This window comes from Phragmites australis, chromosome 6 (assembly GCF_958298935.1).
Source record: "Phragmites australis chromosome 6, lpPhrAust1.1, whole genome shotgun sequence".
Lineage (NCBI taxonomy): Eukaryota > Viridiplantae > Streptophyta > Magnoliopsida > Poales > Poaceae > Phragmites > Phragmites australis.
Window position 1 is genome coordinate 15084380 of NC_084926.1, and position 16411 is coordinate 15100790.

The window sequence follows — 16411 nt, forward strand, 5'->3', positions numbered from 1 at the left end:
GCTTCAAATAAAAAGTTATCAACTATAAAATATAATGCTTATATATACATTTTTTCATGTAACTATGAATATTGAATCTCACCACAAACATGTTTCTCACGACTTCATCTTGAACTAACTTAAACATTGCATGTATTATTTCATCATGTGATTATTACCATTAGAGTTTATCCTGTATCTAATCTATATTTTTGTATTATTTCATGTTTCATCCGATTTGGGCTAACATAAAAGCGAAAGAATACTTACAAATATCAAATTATTTATGTGTCAGATTTAGATACCTTAATGACTTTAAATAAAAAAGTTGTCAGCTACAAGTTTGTAGATCTTGTCGAGAGCTATAATTTTTATATAAATTTATTTTTATCCAACTTAGTATAAAAAAATATGAATCTTCGAAGACGGATTATCCTCTATTATCACTACAGGTTCATAAGAAGAACCGACAATATATTATTCTTACCGGTTCAAAACATAAACCAGTGGTAAAAAAATCTATTTCACTATCTATTTATATTAAAAACCGATAATAATATAATCTATCAAAAAGAACCAACAGTAAAAATAATTATTATTACCAACTTGTGTCAAGTACCAGTACTAACACTTTTAGTGTCCATTCTTAACATGCATGGGATGCGATGAGAGAGGCGAGAAGCTTTAAGACAGTCAAACCAACGACAAACGATCCCATGGATCAATCTATGCCTATCTAACTAGAGATGATAATTTATTCTAATTACCTATTTATCCATGAGTAAATATCAAACAGAGTAAGTATAAGTAGCAAATGATATCTATGAGTATATTCGTGGGTAAAAAATCTACTCGATGGGTAAACGAGTACGAGTACAAATAAGGCATACCCATACCTATAAAACTCGTATATCCGCCATATAAATATCTCATCTCTAAATTTTAACATTCTATATCATATAAATACTCCGCCCCAATCCACTTCGCCATGTCGCCGCCACCCGGCATCGCATCGCCCCGTCCCGTCCCATCTTGTTGCTACCGCCCCGTGCCTCCCAGCGCCACCCCACCACGTCACCCTGCCCTACCCCGGCCCACCCCACCGCCACGCCGCCGCGCCACCCTATCACGCTACATCGCCGCGCCACCCCACAGTTAAACAGGTATACCCGTGGGTAATAGATTTGAGGTCAGCTTTTCACCTGCAGACGTTCGTAGGTATACTCATAGGTGGATAAAAAACCAGCAGATACGAATATAGATGAGCACTTCCCGTATTCACCATACCTGATTACCATCCATGTATCTAACCATAGCAAAAACGTTTGGCTACTTGTCAAAATATTTAGTGCAATTGGTCAACATCGTATTTAAAGACACATGTAAACTTTTAATATTCTATTATATATGAATTTGTATTAAATTAGAAAAAATAATATAGTTAGTTTATTAAAAATTATCTATTATGTTATTTATAGATTGTATAAATAATTTTTATAGTTAGTGGTGATTATATTATTGGAGATGCTGTAATAGCAGGTGCGACCGGGTTCGGTCTCGCCGCGTGGGTGGCCTGGGTCTCTGAGGCCGTGGGCGGTGCGCCGGTCGCGCAAGGACCTGGCGCGGGGCCCGCGACTCGGTGAGTGGACAGCCGGTGGAGACGGTCCACGAGGACCGGGCCATGCGCGGCCTGCGCTGGAGTCTGCCGGGCAACGCGATAGGAAACCCGCGGCGCCGGCTGGCTCGCGCCCGTTCGACGCTGACCTGCTCCATGTTGCGCCCGTGCCGTGGCCATCGTACGCAGGACTTCGACGCGATCAAATCGAAGCGAAAACCACCAAACGCTCGAGATGGGACCTTTTCGTATCCTGGATGTGTTGACTCCAAAAACACGATATGCATTTGTGATGGTCATCGAAGCCGACGTTCGTATTAAACAATAGGCCTTTTTTGTTGTTTTCGTGCTGGAATTTCGAGAAGATGATGTCGCGTATCCACATGGGACAGGTACTTGCCAATTATAATACTGACAATTTGGACCCTTGGACGGAAGGGTTAACACGCAGCCGACCGAACTGGCCAGCTCTTAGTTTTGTCAAGCCCCACTACTGGCTCATTGCATGGCCCAAAAAGAATAAATTCAGAATTACGAAGCCAGGAAACAAAGGAGAGATCCATGGTTAATCAAGCCTGTAAAATGTAATAAACAACACCTCTTGTTCCGAGACTCGTAACTACCGAACAACAATCGGCAGAGTCAACGGTCAACGGACTAGGACGAAAAAAAGAGAGAGGAAAAGAAAATGAGTGGCATTTTTATTTTTGCCGGGCCAGCATTCCTTCATGGGCCGTCAAGGCCTTTGCCTTCTGCTGAGGGCTGAAGCCCAGAAGCTGGAAAACGAGAGCCCATGTTCGCCTCGGCACGAGTTTTTTTATATTTTCATATTTTTTTAAGTAAAAATTTAAATAAATAGATTCCCGGCAGATGTATTTACAAAACTAGACGTCTGCAGTCCTCTCAGGGGGCTGCAGCACTCTGAAAGGGCAGTTAACCGCCCCCTCAGAGGGCTGGTAAGGCCTGCCCGCCCGGCCCGACGCCTTACCGCCCCCTGAGGGGGCGGGTAGAGGTCCTTACCAGGGGGCGGTAAGGGGCCTCCCCGCCCGCCGCGCCGTAGTACCCGTCCGGCCGCCCTCTCCTATAAAAAGGTCAAAAAATGGTCAAAAATTTATAAAAATTCAAAAAAAGGAAAAGTTGAGAAGAGAGAGGAGAAGAGAGGAGAGGAGAGGGGAGGAAGAGAGGTCGGCGAAGCCCTGCGGCATTTGGGCCGCGGATTTAAAGGAAAATTTTGGGTAAGTTTTTTTTTTTCTTTTTATTATTGTTAATTAGTGCAGTAGCAGTATATGACATAAGTTTTAGACATTTATGACCTACGTAATGTAACTCGACATACTTTTCCTCCCTAAGGCATGTTATGATTAGGATCGACGCACTAATAAATAGGACTTAGTGCGAACCGTACATGCCATCTTTGTTTTCTCATCGTGTCGTTGCGATTACTGTGTATTGTAATGTTTTCACCCTATATTTAATACTATGTTTGTCTTCATTCGCACACCATACCCACGTAAAATGCTGCGACTACTGATTACTGATTTTTTATTCTCCGGCTATTACATAACCTACTCAAAATTTAAATTCTTAATTTCCTTACACCACTTCCTTTTTATTTCTTTAATTACACAAAAAATTACATTTTTAGAGGAAAAAATGAAAAAAAATTATATTTTTAGAGAAAAAATGGCCCTAACCGCCCCCTCAGAGAGCTAAGGGCTGCAGGCGCCTAGTTTTGCAAATTCTCTTTCAGTGAATCTATTTATTTAAAATTTTTAATAAAAAAATAAAAAAAATAAAAAAGTCCCTCGGCACGGTAAATTGTAAAAATAGCTGTCCATTTGATTTTTTAGAACTATTTCGTTTAAAAATTTCATAAATATTTCGTTATATCGCTCTCAAAATTCAAAATACTATCAAAATAGTTATAATTTTTTTTTAAAAAAATTGGTGGTGTAGAGGATATTATTGTCTAGCTCTTAAAAGTTTTTCAAATAAGATATGATTTATACAAACTTTATGCAATAAAATTTATCTTTTTTATTTCTCATTGTACACGTAATTATTTAACTTGAATTTTTTTAAAAACTATATTATAGCATCCTATATATCCTACATCTTTAGAATTTTTTATGATTATTTATATAATATTTTAAATTTTAAAATATTAAAATGTTGTATTTTTATTTTTTAATCTATCGGCTTTTGGAAGGGCGACAAATTTATTTTAGCGTAATTCTGTAATTTTCGCAAACGGACGCGTCTTTTTGCAATTTTCAGACCCCAGTGCGCCTCTTAATTCCTTCTGGAGAAAATTTTCCGCTACAAATTTGATGTGAATCATATGCACCCACCGCAAGCATCGATCAGGCCGCCCTCCTCCATGGATCCATGGCAGAGGAGTGAGTCGACGGTGCGGCTCCTAAGTTTGGGGAGGCGAAGCGTTCGTTGCGGGGCAAAAAAGGAGCCACCATTTCAGCTTCCTCTCTCCCAAAATTTTAGCTCCTTTTCTTCGCATGGCTCCCTGCAACCTAACCACACGTCCGCTCCCCCACGATTCTTGGGGCTTGCTCGGGAGCGATCCGTGTGGAGCGAGTGGTTTGAGCGCTGGGCGAAGGAGGAGGAAGAGGGAAAGAAAGAAAAAGTTTGTTATTTTAGCCAGCCTCTTTCTTTTTGGCACCTCAGAAAAGGTTGATGATGATTTGTGCTATTGTTCTTGTGTGTGTCGCAAGTGTCCTTCCAATCCGTTCATCAGTTTCTGACCATTTCCTGCTGCTTGAATGTATTCAGTGCGAGCATTGTGACGAATTGATGGAAGGTTGATGGCAACTCGTCTTAGGATTTACTTATTGCAAGTCGCTAATAGTTGAGGAATCGGTAAACAGAAGTTTTGACGAGAAACAAAATTGAATTCGGAAGGCAATGTCTAGCTTCTTTGGTGTTCTTGTTTCCGATCCGTGGCTGCAGAGCCAGTTCACCCAAGTGCAGCTCCGGACCCTGAAAACAAAAGTAAGCACTCAGAGTACTTCCATTCATGGCAAAATTCTCATCTTTCATAGTTGTGCAATCACATTGCTACCTCGTATGCTCTGTGGCAATAGTTTGTGTCTGCGAAGAAACCGGATGCCGATCATGTAACAATAAAAGATTTGCCGCCGGTGATGGAGAAACTCAGGGGCATCCATGAGGTTCTATCTGAAGAAGAGGTCAGCAAATTTTTGAGCGAGACCTATCCTGATATGAACCAAGCAATAGAATTTGAGCCGTTCCTTAAGGTACATTGGAGCATTTCGTCCTACAACTATTGGTTAGAACATATCATTTACATAGAAAAAGAATTTCGTTTAGTGATGCAATTTTGTAATTTGTTAGGAGTACTTAAATCTTCAAGCAAAGGGGACCAGCAAAACAGGAGGCAAAAATAAACTGAAGGGATCTGTGTCATTTTTAAAAGCTTCCACCACTACTCTCTTACACGTCATTAACGAGTCTGAAAAAACATCCTATGTCAATCATATCAATAATTTTCTGGGAGAGGATCCTTTCCTGAAGAACTTCTTGCCATTGGATCCAGCATCGAACGAGTTATTTAATCTTGTTCGGGATGGTGTGCTACTTTGGTGAGTCTGTTCTTACCAATGCTCCATTCTGTTCTTTTACTATGTCATTTCTTCATTCTGATTTGTGTTGATGATCCGCTAAGGCTTGTCCCCTTATCTTGTACTGAATCAGCAAGTTGATCAATGTTGCTGTTCCGGGCACAATAGATGAGAGAGCAATCAATACAAAGAAGGATCCTAATCCATGGGAGAGAAACGAGAACCATACCCTTTGTCTCAACTCTGCAAAAGCCATTGGCTGCACTGTAGTTAACATTGGAACACAGGATTTGATTGAAGCTAGGGTATGTTTTTATAATACTGTTGTGTTAGTTATGTTTTATCCCTTTTTTCCTATCTAACTGGCAAAACAATAAAGAATTCAAGTTGATTTTCGTGGAAGGATAAATCTATAAAATGCTATCGTTGACTAGGCTGTGTACGTCTTGAAATACATTGTCGTCAACTGTGAAATTTTGCAAATGAGTGTTCGAGGAACATTCCTTTTTGATAATCTTAGCAATAGATTTATTGTACTAACCAATTCTTGGATACTTTGGCGGTCAATTTATAGTTATTGAATCAGTTTACATTGTTTTTGGGACTAAATTTCTTGTGCTTCTTTGCAGCCTCATCTAGTTCTTGGTCTGTTATCCCAGATCATAAAGGTACATGTGCTATAACAAACATTACTATATTAATTACTAAAAAAATCTTCAGCAATATAGTATTTGGTGATTGCTACATCATTTGCCAGAAAATACGGTGGTTCACAATGTATTTCATTGTCCTTGTCTCAGATACAACTACTAGCTGATCTGAATCTAAAGAAAACACCTCAGCTGGCAGAGTTGGTGGCTGATGATAATGGCAAGGTTTGAATTATGAAGAATTTTTATGTGCATGCATGTGAACAAAACAATTATGTACATACATGGTTATGATACGAGAGTTTAACCGTGGTTAATTAATGATGCTATCATGATGCTATATAGGACGTAGAGGAGCTGGTCACCTTAGCGCCAGACAAGATGTTGCTCAAATGGATGAACTTCCATCTCAAGAAAGCAGGGTACAAAAAAACTGTAACAAATTTCTCTACTGATGTGAAGGTGTGTATATCTTAATAGACCTAGATATTACGATTTGGCATAAACGTTCACATGATGCAGACAGGACAATATGCAACATGTAGGACAAGATATTTTCTTATAGATGAAAAATACTGCAACATTTATGACTTCTTTATGTAAGGTTGTTAAATCATTCAACATCTTGACCACATTTTGGAAAGTGCTAACAGACTAACACAAAATGGTGACGACAACTGTGGTATTGATTTCATTCTTTTGTATCTTATGGATAGTCTATTTGCAGGATGGCGAAGCGTATGCCTACCTTCTCAGCACCCTTGCTCCTGAACATAGCTCAAAAACCATGACAGAAACTACAGATCCTAAGGAAAGGGCAAAAAAAGTACTTGAAACCGCAGAAAAGCTTCAGTGTACAAGATATGTAACACCTAAAGATATTGTTGAAGGTTCAGCAAATCTCAACTTGGCATTCGTTGCACAAATATTCCAGAACAGGTAAGTAGAGTGAATTGATCTTTCCTATTGATGCCTGTCCTTTAGGTTGGTCAAGAACTCACAAGAAAGTTCATCAATTTGTCAGCATTTGCTGTACCCCTCATCCATGTCTTCACCTTTTAAACAAATTACAATAGATATTGCCGAAATGTAGACATTGCAAACACTCTGCCGTGTGGAAAGTCTTCTCATCTTTTTAAAAAAAGTCACGTACTTGGTTTAAAATTTGCAACATCTTCCTAACTATTCTTATTCCCCTTTTCAAACATCTGCATTACTCAACATTTGATAAATAAAGAAAAATGAACAAACTTAGAAAAAATTATAGATGTAACCATGAAAACTTATTTCTCTTTTCACCTTTGGGAGGATTGTCAAAAGGTATAATATTGCAATGAGATGCAAAAAAAATTCTTACTTTTGGACACCAGGAAAGTTTGATAGTACAGTAGTGCACTATGGATGGATGACCATCATTCACTATTCTATCATTTAAATGTGCAAATTTAAGAACCAATTCAATTGAAATACATTGCAGGTCTCCACCGATTTAATCTTCCAGTTAGTTTTCCGTACACTTGTATATATCTGCATGGAATGCGAAAACATCCGCACCCTGCATTCAATATGGAATCTTTATCGTATTGAATAAACAACGAACGGCATTTTCCCCTTTGTTAATGCATATTGTCTGGAATGATTATAAACTTATGCAGAAATGGTCTATCAACCAACAATGTGGCTCCCGTTGAAGATACTCCTGATGATGTGGAAGCATCCAGGGAAGAGAGAGCATTTCGCTTGTGGATCAACAGCCTTGGAATATCAACTTATGTGAACAATTTGTTTGAGGATGTTAGGACTGGGTAATTCCCATCGCTAAGAACCACTTAACCTTTCTAGTATTTATTTTGCTATCTTACCAAATTTCATTTACAGATGGATCCTACTAGAGGTGCTTGACAAAATTTCTCCCGACTCAGTTAACTGGAAGCATGCATCTAAACCACCAATTATTATGCCATTTAGAAAGGTGGAGAACTGCAACCAGGTTATCAAAATTGGGAAGGAGTTAAAATTTTCTTTGGTAAATGTAGCAGGAAATGACATTGTGCAAGGAAATAAAAAACTGATTCTAGGTAAATACCTGGGTACAATTTTTCTTTGTACTCTTGTTCACTTTGTTACTTGTCATGGCTAGAATTTGTTAGTTACCATATCAAGGTTCACATGGTTTTGTAGCAATATCTATCTACAAAAACGAAAAGAAAGAGAACACAGACATATACAGGATGGAGCTTGCTTTCGAATGGATATTAGTGATTAGCTGCTATTTCATCCAAGAGGAAAACTGTTTGAGTTTCTAAATGGTTTTATTTTCTAGCACTAATATTTATTTGAAAAATTCTCTTATTCCAGCTTTCCTGTGGCAACTCATGAGGACCAGTATCCTACAATTGCTGAAGAACTTGAGATCCCACTCTAAAGAGAAAGAGATCACTGATGCTGACATTCTCATTTGGGCTAATAATAAGGTCAAGGAATCAGGCAAAACTTCCCGTATTGAAAGCTTAAAGGTTCAACAACCTTACCCATTTAGCTAAATTAAGCTATCGTATCATACAAGTGGCCTTAAGCCCTTGTCTTGGTTCTCTAGGATAAGAGCATATCAGATGGGGTGTTCTTTCTCGAGCTTCTAAGCGCTGTACAGCGCAGGGTTGTTGACTGGAGCTTGGTGAAGAAGGGGGAGGATGGTGTGTACCTCTGGTCCCATGCACGCAACTTTGTCAATTTCAAATCTTCATGGTTTTAACTTCTGTTGCTCCATGAGTTTCTCTTAAACTGCTTTTGGTTGCAGAGGAGGAGAAGAAGCTGAACGCGACGTACATCATCAGTGTTGCTAGGAAGCTAGGGTGCACAGTTTTCTTGTTGCCAGAAGACATAATGGAGGTACATGGGAATGCCAGTTTGGTTCCATAAACTCACCTGTTCATAGGTCTACAAGTCTGCACAAAAATCAAACCCACTGAATTTCATAGAACAATGTTTAGAAATTAGCATCTGGCATCTAACAGAACTTAGCTTGACCTCCATTCCGTGAACTGAAGAATAGGTAGTAATTCCTATTCATTTTACCGTGGCAGGTGAATCCAAAGATGATCCTCACCCTTACCGCAAGCATCATGTACTGGAGCCTGCAGAGGCAGGGGCCTTACCAAAGCCCTGGACAATCGGAGTCTGCAGTGTCACGGGATGCTCTTCCAGAAGAAGAGGAAGTAGAAGAGGATGAAGAGGAAGAAGATGAGGAGGATTTCGAAGGAGGTATCGAAGATGGCGTCTCCAATCTGACGACTTGACAAGAATGTTACAGCTAACCAACCAAGTTTACATGGTGAAGTTGCCGGTTTATCAGGGGTTGTCTAAACTGCAGGGTGAAAGGAAATCAAGTAGCAGCTGCAAAAAAGAAGTTTTGGTATATAGTTGATTCATTCTTTGCACGTCAAAGAGCAGCAATTCAAGTTTACCTAGTAGGTATAATTGTGCGCGCGCAGCTAGATATTGTAAGGTAATTACCAAATGGGTAGTGTATAAAAAATGTGAGAATAAACCAGAATATTTGCTGGACTGATACCACATCAAACATCATATTTGGAGTACAGAACAGGAGGCTCACCACACTTGTTGGGCCTTGAGGTCTCGTGAGGTGGGCCGGGCCTTTTCGTTGTGTACGTAGCCCCCATGGAAGACGGTTTGCAGATGACCTGATCTGTGAGCTTTTTTATTTTTATATTTTCTAACATAAATAATTAAATAAATATATTCTAGTAGAAAGATTTGTAAAAATAGACGCCTATCATCATCTCATAAAGCAGTTATGTGGCCGTAAGCAGTCTGCCCATGCCATCATCCTTACAGCCCCTTTAAACCACGAGAAATTCTACGATTCACCATCGATTCTATAATTTGCTATTGAATAAATTCCGTTTACTTGTATACTATCGAATAAATGGTTCGGTTCCTTATCTGCCATCGGCTTGTCTAATTTTTGAAGAATTACGAGACTGCCCTTCGCTGGACTCGTTCAGCTCATTATGAACAGTATCTGAGAGCTAAAAAAGTCAAAAAAATATGTCAATTTTGGTGCACGCTCTATAATTCCTAATCAACCCATTTTAACTGGATTCACCTAAAAATATTGTGTAGAATTCAAACTAAAATTTCTCAAAATGTGCTACTTTTGTAACTTCTAGCAATTTTTAAGACCTCACAAAAATTTACAAAAAATCTGAGAAAATTTACTAATATTCCTCTAATGTGATGTAATAATTTCTAAAATTATCTCCCGCAGTGAAAAAGTGAGTTCATTTGTAATGCACAAAAGTTACAAAAGTAGAACATTTTGAGGAATTTTAGTTTGAATCCTACACAGTATTTTTAGGTGAATCCAGTTAAAATGGGTTTATTATGAATTATAGAGCGTGTAAAAAAATCGACATATTTTTTGTGACTTTTTTGAGCTCTCAGGTACTGTTCAGCGGAGGGCAGTCTCGTAATTCTTAAAAAATCAGACGAGCCGATGACAGATAAGGAATCAAACCATTTATTCAATGGTATAGAAGTAAACGGAATTTATTCGATGACAAATCGTAGAATAGGTGATTATTCGATGGCAAATCGTAGAATTTCTCTTAAACCACGGTTAGCCCTGTGTGAACAGTGCTCGATGATTTTAATTTCTCTTCCATATTTTCTGTTCAAAACAGTGACCTTCTGTTACTCTAACAATTTTAGAATTTTTTTACATATTTCATAATCTATTGTAACCTATTTTAATTCGATTTACCTAAAAAGTATGTGCAGAATTTAAACTAATTTTTTTAAAAAATTTAATTTTGTAACTTCTAATAATTGTTAGGGTCTCAAATTTTTAAAAATCTGAAAAAATTCACTAGTATTCTTATTATGTGACAGAATAATTTCTAAAATTATTTTCAGTCCTAGGTTATATGATGAAAAAATGAGTTCTTTTGTAATGCTTAGAGACCATTTTTCACCATATAACTAAGGGCTGAAAATAATTTTAAAAATTATTTCATCATATAAGAAGAATATTAGTAAAAAATTTCAGATTTTTGTAAATTCATTTAAGAAACTAGCAATTGTTTTGAGTTATAAAAGTAGCCTTATTTGAAGAATTTTAGTTTAAATTTTACACTGACTTTTTGGTGAATCCAATTAAAATAGGTTGCACTTAAATTATAAAATATGTATAAAAAATTTTAAAATTTGTAAAGTAATAAAATACCACTATTTTAAATAAAAAAGATATGAGAAAAATTAGAGTCCCCTACCACTTCGCAAGGGTCTAACCAAGCTTTGAGGGGCTGTAAGGACTCCCCCCAGCACTGCTATAGTGGCATTAGCGGATTGCTCACCACCCTAGGGACAGTAAGGGGCTAACCATTTTATGAGAAGTCGGTAGATGTTTATTTCTGTAAATTTTTCTATTTAAAGTATATTTATTTAATTATTTATGTTAAAAAATAAAAAAACTCATGATCTGCCTACCGAATTAATGCCAGCTCCATTAATACAGTTGATATATCCACCATTTGACTCTGCAGCTAGCTATAGCTATTAATATGGATGGATGGCCAAATCGGTCGAGATAGCTAGCTCGTCTCAGCCTCTTCTCTAGATAAGATTGATGTCTCCCTACCTGTCGACGTCACGGGATGAATTGAAACAGATGTACGTGCCGCTCGATCTGCAAATGGCATGGCCGCATGGCCATATGCAGAGAACAGAAACTCAACTTGTGTTGTACCTTACAGCGTTGATCCGTAATGTGTGGCCTTAAAAAAATGTTGTGCTGTACCACCACCCATACGAGTCCTTTCCAACTTCAAACTTTGTGTCTATATCTTGTAAATTCAAAGTCACCTAGTTCCTCATAGATTGGTTTCGTTTTAGTTCTTTCAAAAGGATTTGTACAAATTTTTCGAAAAAAAAAGAATTTGTGCAGTGCCAGAGTGCTAGAGTCCGGACTACCAGATACACATGAAAAATCCTATAAACTAAAAGTTGCTAGGCCATGCATATAGACGGTAGTTCAAAAAATAGAAGGTGGTAGCGACTAGCGGGCCGGGCGTCGATGTCGATTGACCCGGCTAATGTTTTCCTGAAAAGGGATGTTCATACTTGATGGTACTTCGATCGTAATCTGTGTGTTGTGTTCAGGAGCATATACAAATCAATTTTGGTTTAAATAAATATTACGCTTAAAAACAAGTTCTTTGATGTAATTTAGCATCCTTTGTCGAGGTCTCTCTAACTACTACTTATATGTAGTTCTTGCTAGTACCCACTCCAACAGTCCAACTTGCTACTAAAATGTAGTACCATCTAGGGCGCCTACTTTGTTTGATGCCGGCCTTAGCGTTTCTGTGCTATGCATATCCATATTATCCAAGCATAGCTCTAGCTTGTAATGATCTGAAAAGAATAAGGATATATAGTACCAAAGTTTTTTTTACGTAGTAACAAAGTTGTTGACACCACTACCAGAAGGCACGCATATATTGGACTTTTTCGATGTCCATGTATCGCAAAAATGTATAGAAACTGACTATATTTTCCAAATGTCCTTTATTTATTCCATGTCATGCATAATAGCGGTGTGCATCATACATCAACCACACAGATCGATCCCAAGTACACCAGATAACATGACGACAATAGCGACTCCAATGACCACACTGCGACGTACATACGTACACGTACACACATAGAAGCATGCATGCATGCACCTTCTTATTGTTCAAGCCGAACTTTTACTGACTACGTAAGCCGTACGGGCGTACGTGCTACGTAGCTATGCCTATGCATGCTATAGCTTCAGTTGTGGACCTCGACGAACTCGGGGCGGTACATGGCCTCCGGGATCTCGTCGGGGCGCACGCAGCACCGGCAGCCACCGCGGTACCCGCGGCCGCAGCATCCCCACCTGCAGTACCCACCGCGGCCGCCGCCAGGGTAGCCGCCCCCGCCGCGCCGCCCACCGCCCGGGTAGCCGCCGCCAGGGTAACCGCCCCTGCCGCCTGGGTAACCGCCCCTGCCGCCTGGGTAGCCGCCGCTGTGGTCCTGCACGTCGGCCTTGTTCTCCTCCTTTGCTTCTGCACGATCGTAGGAACACGTATATATGCGTATATGTTATACTTGATCTGCTTCCTGCTTCAAATATAACGAAAGCTAGCTAGTTATTATTAGCTGGTGCATGAACTCACGGGCTTGCTCGTTAGCTGAGGCGACGAGGAACGCAGCAGCGAGCAGGAGAGCGAACACGAGGAGCGCCTTGGACGCCATGACTGAAGCTCTCTGCAATTGTAGATCAACTGCGAGTGTGATGCGAAGCTATGCATGCAAACCGAGCGTATTTATAGGCAAAACAACAGGGCTACCAGCCAGCTGCTGGAGGCTTCGACCGAGCAAAGATCGTCGGCGTGCAACTGTAGAGGCTAGAGCCGGCCCCATGCATGCAGGTACAGGTGCATGATTAATGAAGCCGCAATGAAAGCTGCTGCTGCATGATCTCTGACCGTAAATCGCGCGTGTTCGATCGGTGGAGAACATGCCAACCAGCACGAACGACCGGATGGAGCTAAGCTAGCCGAGCTAAGTTGACACAGGAGTAGTGTCGTGTCATAGTGTGCATCCTCTCATCCCGCCGGGCCTTGGATTTGTGCCACGTGAAGCGGAGCCTGATTCTGAGCCGATACAGTTAAAAGAAATCTGCGTTTGGACAAAGAGGAAAAGACATCCCGTGACCTGCCTTCTGAATTGATGACGGCCCGATTGAATAAACATATCCAGCACTTGATAGTGCATGCACGCTGCTCCGTGGACTAGTAAGACTACGTGGTCAAATCGCTCGTGCAGTCCTCGTCGGCTCGTCACTAGATAAGCTTCTCTCTCTCTCTCTCTCTCTCTCTGCATCAGTTAATGACGGAAGGAAACATATATCTGTTTCGCCACAAATGGCATGGGCATGCAGATAACCGATACGCAACTTGTGCTAGCTGTACCTAACAGTGTGTGGCCCCTGAAATTTTGTGCAGCGGCCATATTGCTTGATAAGAAAAATAGTAACATAAAAGTTGCTAGGCCTTGTCGTTTCATGGATGGTATAGTATCGACTAGCGTGTGTTCACCCGAAAGACAACGTTTCTGCGAAGATCTATCGCTTACTTGCTGTTCATAGTTTAATTCCTAACATATCATCTAGTTATATGTAGGAGACGACACTTCGATTTGCTAGTTTTAAGGTCACCTTAAAACTTGTTACCCTTAAGTCGCCCATCAAATTGTCTCTGTTTTTATAGAGTTTACCAACGTTAGTTTTTTTCCCTTGTTTTGAAAATATTTATTGTCTCTTTGTTTCTATAGGGGTTCAAGGTGTTTAATTTTTCTTAGGTTTGGAAATATTTTTGTCTCTTTGCAAAGATCACCAGGTCTATAATTTTTCAAGGTTGGAAAAATCGTAGATGGAGTGTAGGGTTCTTAGAAAAGTGACTTAAAGATAGCTATTTCAGGTCACCTTAAAAATGGACAAAACATAAACTTTGGTTTAAAAAACAAATACGGCTGCAAAATCTTGTAAAAGTATGGGGTAGTCCATCCGACGAGGCCTTGCTTCCACCTCCTCTATCTTCGCCTTCTTCTCCATGCCACCCTTCCTTTAATTTCATTTTTGTTAGCTACCAACAGCGGATTTGGATCCGCCATCTCCTAACCTCTCTTTTCTTGTTGGCCTTACTGCCAGCACTACCTTCCCAGGAACCGTAGCGCCATCGCTGCCCCGGCCTCCCTTTAGGGGTGGAAAGAGGGCACAGTCAACACTAGGCGCCAAAACCCTAATCCATACCCCTAGTGCCCCCTAATGAGCTCGCCGGACGAGGAGAAGGTGTGGCAAAGAAAATCATTCGTGGGGGGGGGGGGGGGGAACACATACTATCTCCGTTCTAAAAAGGTATCGTCCTACAATGTATGCAATCAAACTTTAAAAACTTTGACCACTAATATACATAAAACTATTAGGATTTGACACATGAAAACGATAGTAATGAATTTATCATGAAAAATATTTTAACATCATCTATTTTTTTATCAACTTTTACCAAGATTTAATTGTCAAAAATAATAATCAAATGTGCTTGTTGGAGACCGTATCGATATCCTAAATGATAAGTAAAAGAGAACAGATGTAGTAGCTGTCATATACTAGCAAACTTGTACAAAATATTTTGTGCTCCAAACAAGTCATGCGTGAGACATGCATATATCAAATTATTATATAGAACTGTAGTATAATGCTATGCCAGCTCTGCTATATTATACTATTAATATTTAGTAACATGACTTGCCTAGCTCTGGAAAAATCTTTGATGTAATATAATTTCACATCCTATTGTTCAAGATCTCCAACTGATCCTTGTATCTTTTCTTTTTGCGGTTATGGGGAAGACACATATACACGGTACCACACACACCACGCTTACACACAAGTGCGAGTGCATTTCCTCTAGTTTAGGACCTTAGCCTTTCAAGACTCTATTTTCCTGTCCTTTGATAGCGTTCATTGATTCTGGTTCTCTCGGAATATATAGTAGGATTTATTTCGTTAGTTATTTTATTTTGTCTAGATTTATTTCTATTGTCCGAGATTATCCAAAAGACAATAGAAATATTGTCAGCCATACGAGAAAAATATCGAAAAAGATAATGATCTTCGGGCACTCGCTAATATCTGAAACCTTCTTGTGAGGCTATCCAATGCCCTTTATTTATTTATTATTCCATGACATGCGAAAAATAGCAGATTACATTATATCGATCAGCCACACCGATCGATGTATTCCAAGTACATCAGAGAGAAACGATCGAAGATGTGGTAGCGACCAGCGACCACACGTCACCATGTATGGCTGCGCACACATATTATTTTTATTTCATGAAGCCAGACTTTTACTGACTACGTAGGGCGTACGGACGCACGTACGTGCTACGTAGGTACGTGCCCATCAGCCGGCTAGCTTCAGTTCTGGACCTCGACGAACTCTGGGCGGTACATGGGCTCCGGGATCTCGTCGGGGCGCGCGCAGCACCGGCAGCCACCGTGGTACCCGCGGCCGCAGCACCCCCACCTGCAGTACCCGCCGCGGCCGCCGCCAGGGTAGCCACCCCCGCCGTGGCCGCCGCCGCCAGGGTAGCCACCCCCGCCGTGGCCGCCGCCGCCAGGGTAGCCGCCCCCGCCGCGCCCGCCGCCGCCATGGTAGCCGTCCCCGCCGCGCCAGTCCTGCACACCGGCCTTGTTCTCCTCCATGTTCGCCTCTGCACGACCGAAACATGCACGCACATATATGTCATAATAATCAGTTTCCTAAATCTACTTCTTGCTCGAACGAAAGCTAGCAAGCTGCATGAACTCACGGTCTTGCTCGTTAGCTGAGGCGACGAGGAAGGCAGCGGCGAGGAGGAGAGCGAACACGAGGAGTGCCTTGGACGCCATGCTTGATCTCTCTTATCTGCAATTTGTGGATCAGCTGCGAGTGTGATGCGAAGCTATGCATGCG

General features: G+C 40.4%; 3 protein-coding genes across 3 annotated transcripts; 1 reads left to right on the top strand and 2 right to left on the bottom strand.

Moving 5' to 3' along the window:
• The first annotated feature begins 3855 nt into the window (after window positions 1-3855).
• LOC133921868 (fimbrin-5-like) lies at window positions 3856-9511 on the top strand. Its single transcript, XM_062366929.1, has 15 exons — window positions 3856-4281; window positions 4382-4600; window positions 4693-4866; window positions 4964-5211; window positions 5324-5495; window positions 5820-5858; window positions 5991-6065; window positions 6186-6302; window positions 6568-6779; window positions 7496-7645; window positions 7719-7918; window positions 8199-8356; window positions 8437-8533; window positions 8638-8729; window positions 8924-9511. Exons 2-15 carry the CDS (start codon window positions 4514-4516, stop codon window positions 9134-9136), a joined length of 2034 nt encoding a protein of 677 aa, XP_062222913.1. The 5' UTR covers window positions 3856-4281; window positions 4382-4513; the 3' UTR covers window positions 9137-9511.
• A 2900-nt stretch (window positions 9512-12411) lies between these two features.
• LOC133920497 (glycine-rich cell wall structural protein-like) lies at window positions 12412-13263 on the bottom strand. Its single transcript, XM_062365111.1, has 2 exons — window positions 13067-13263; window positions 12412-12955 (listed from the first exon to the last, which is right to left on the bottom strand). Exons 1-2 carry the CDS (start codon window positions 13143-13145, stop codon window positions 12678-12680), a joined length of 357 nt encoding a protein of 118 aa, XP_062221095.1. The 5' UTR covers window positions 13146-13263; the 3' UTR covers window positions 12412-12677.
• A 2354-nt stretch (window positions 13264-15617) lies between these two features.
• LOC133920498 (glycine-rich cell wall structural protein-like) lies at window positions 15618-16411 on the bottom strand. Its single transcript, XM_062365113.1, has 2 exons — window positions 16269-16411; window positions 15618-16169 (listed from the first exon to the last, which is right to left on the bottom strand). The coding sequence occupies exons 1-2, from the start codon at window positions 16345-16347 to the stop codon at window positions 15874-15876; spliced, it is 375 nt and encodes a 124-aa protein (XP_062221097.1). The 5' UTR covers window positions 16348-16411; the 3' UTR covers window positions 15618-15873.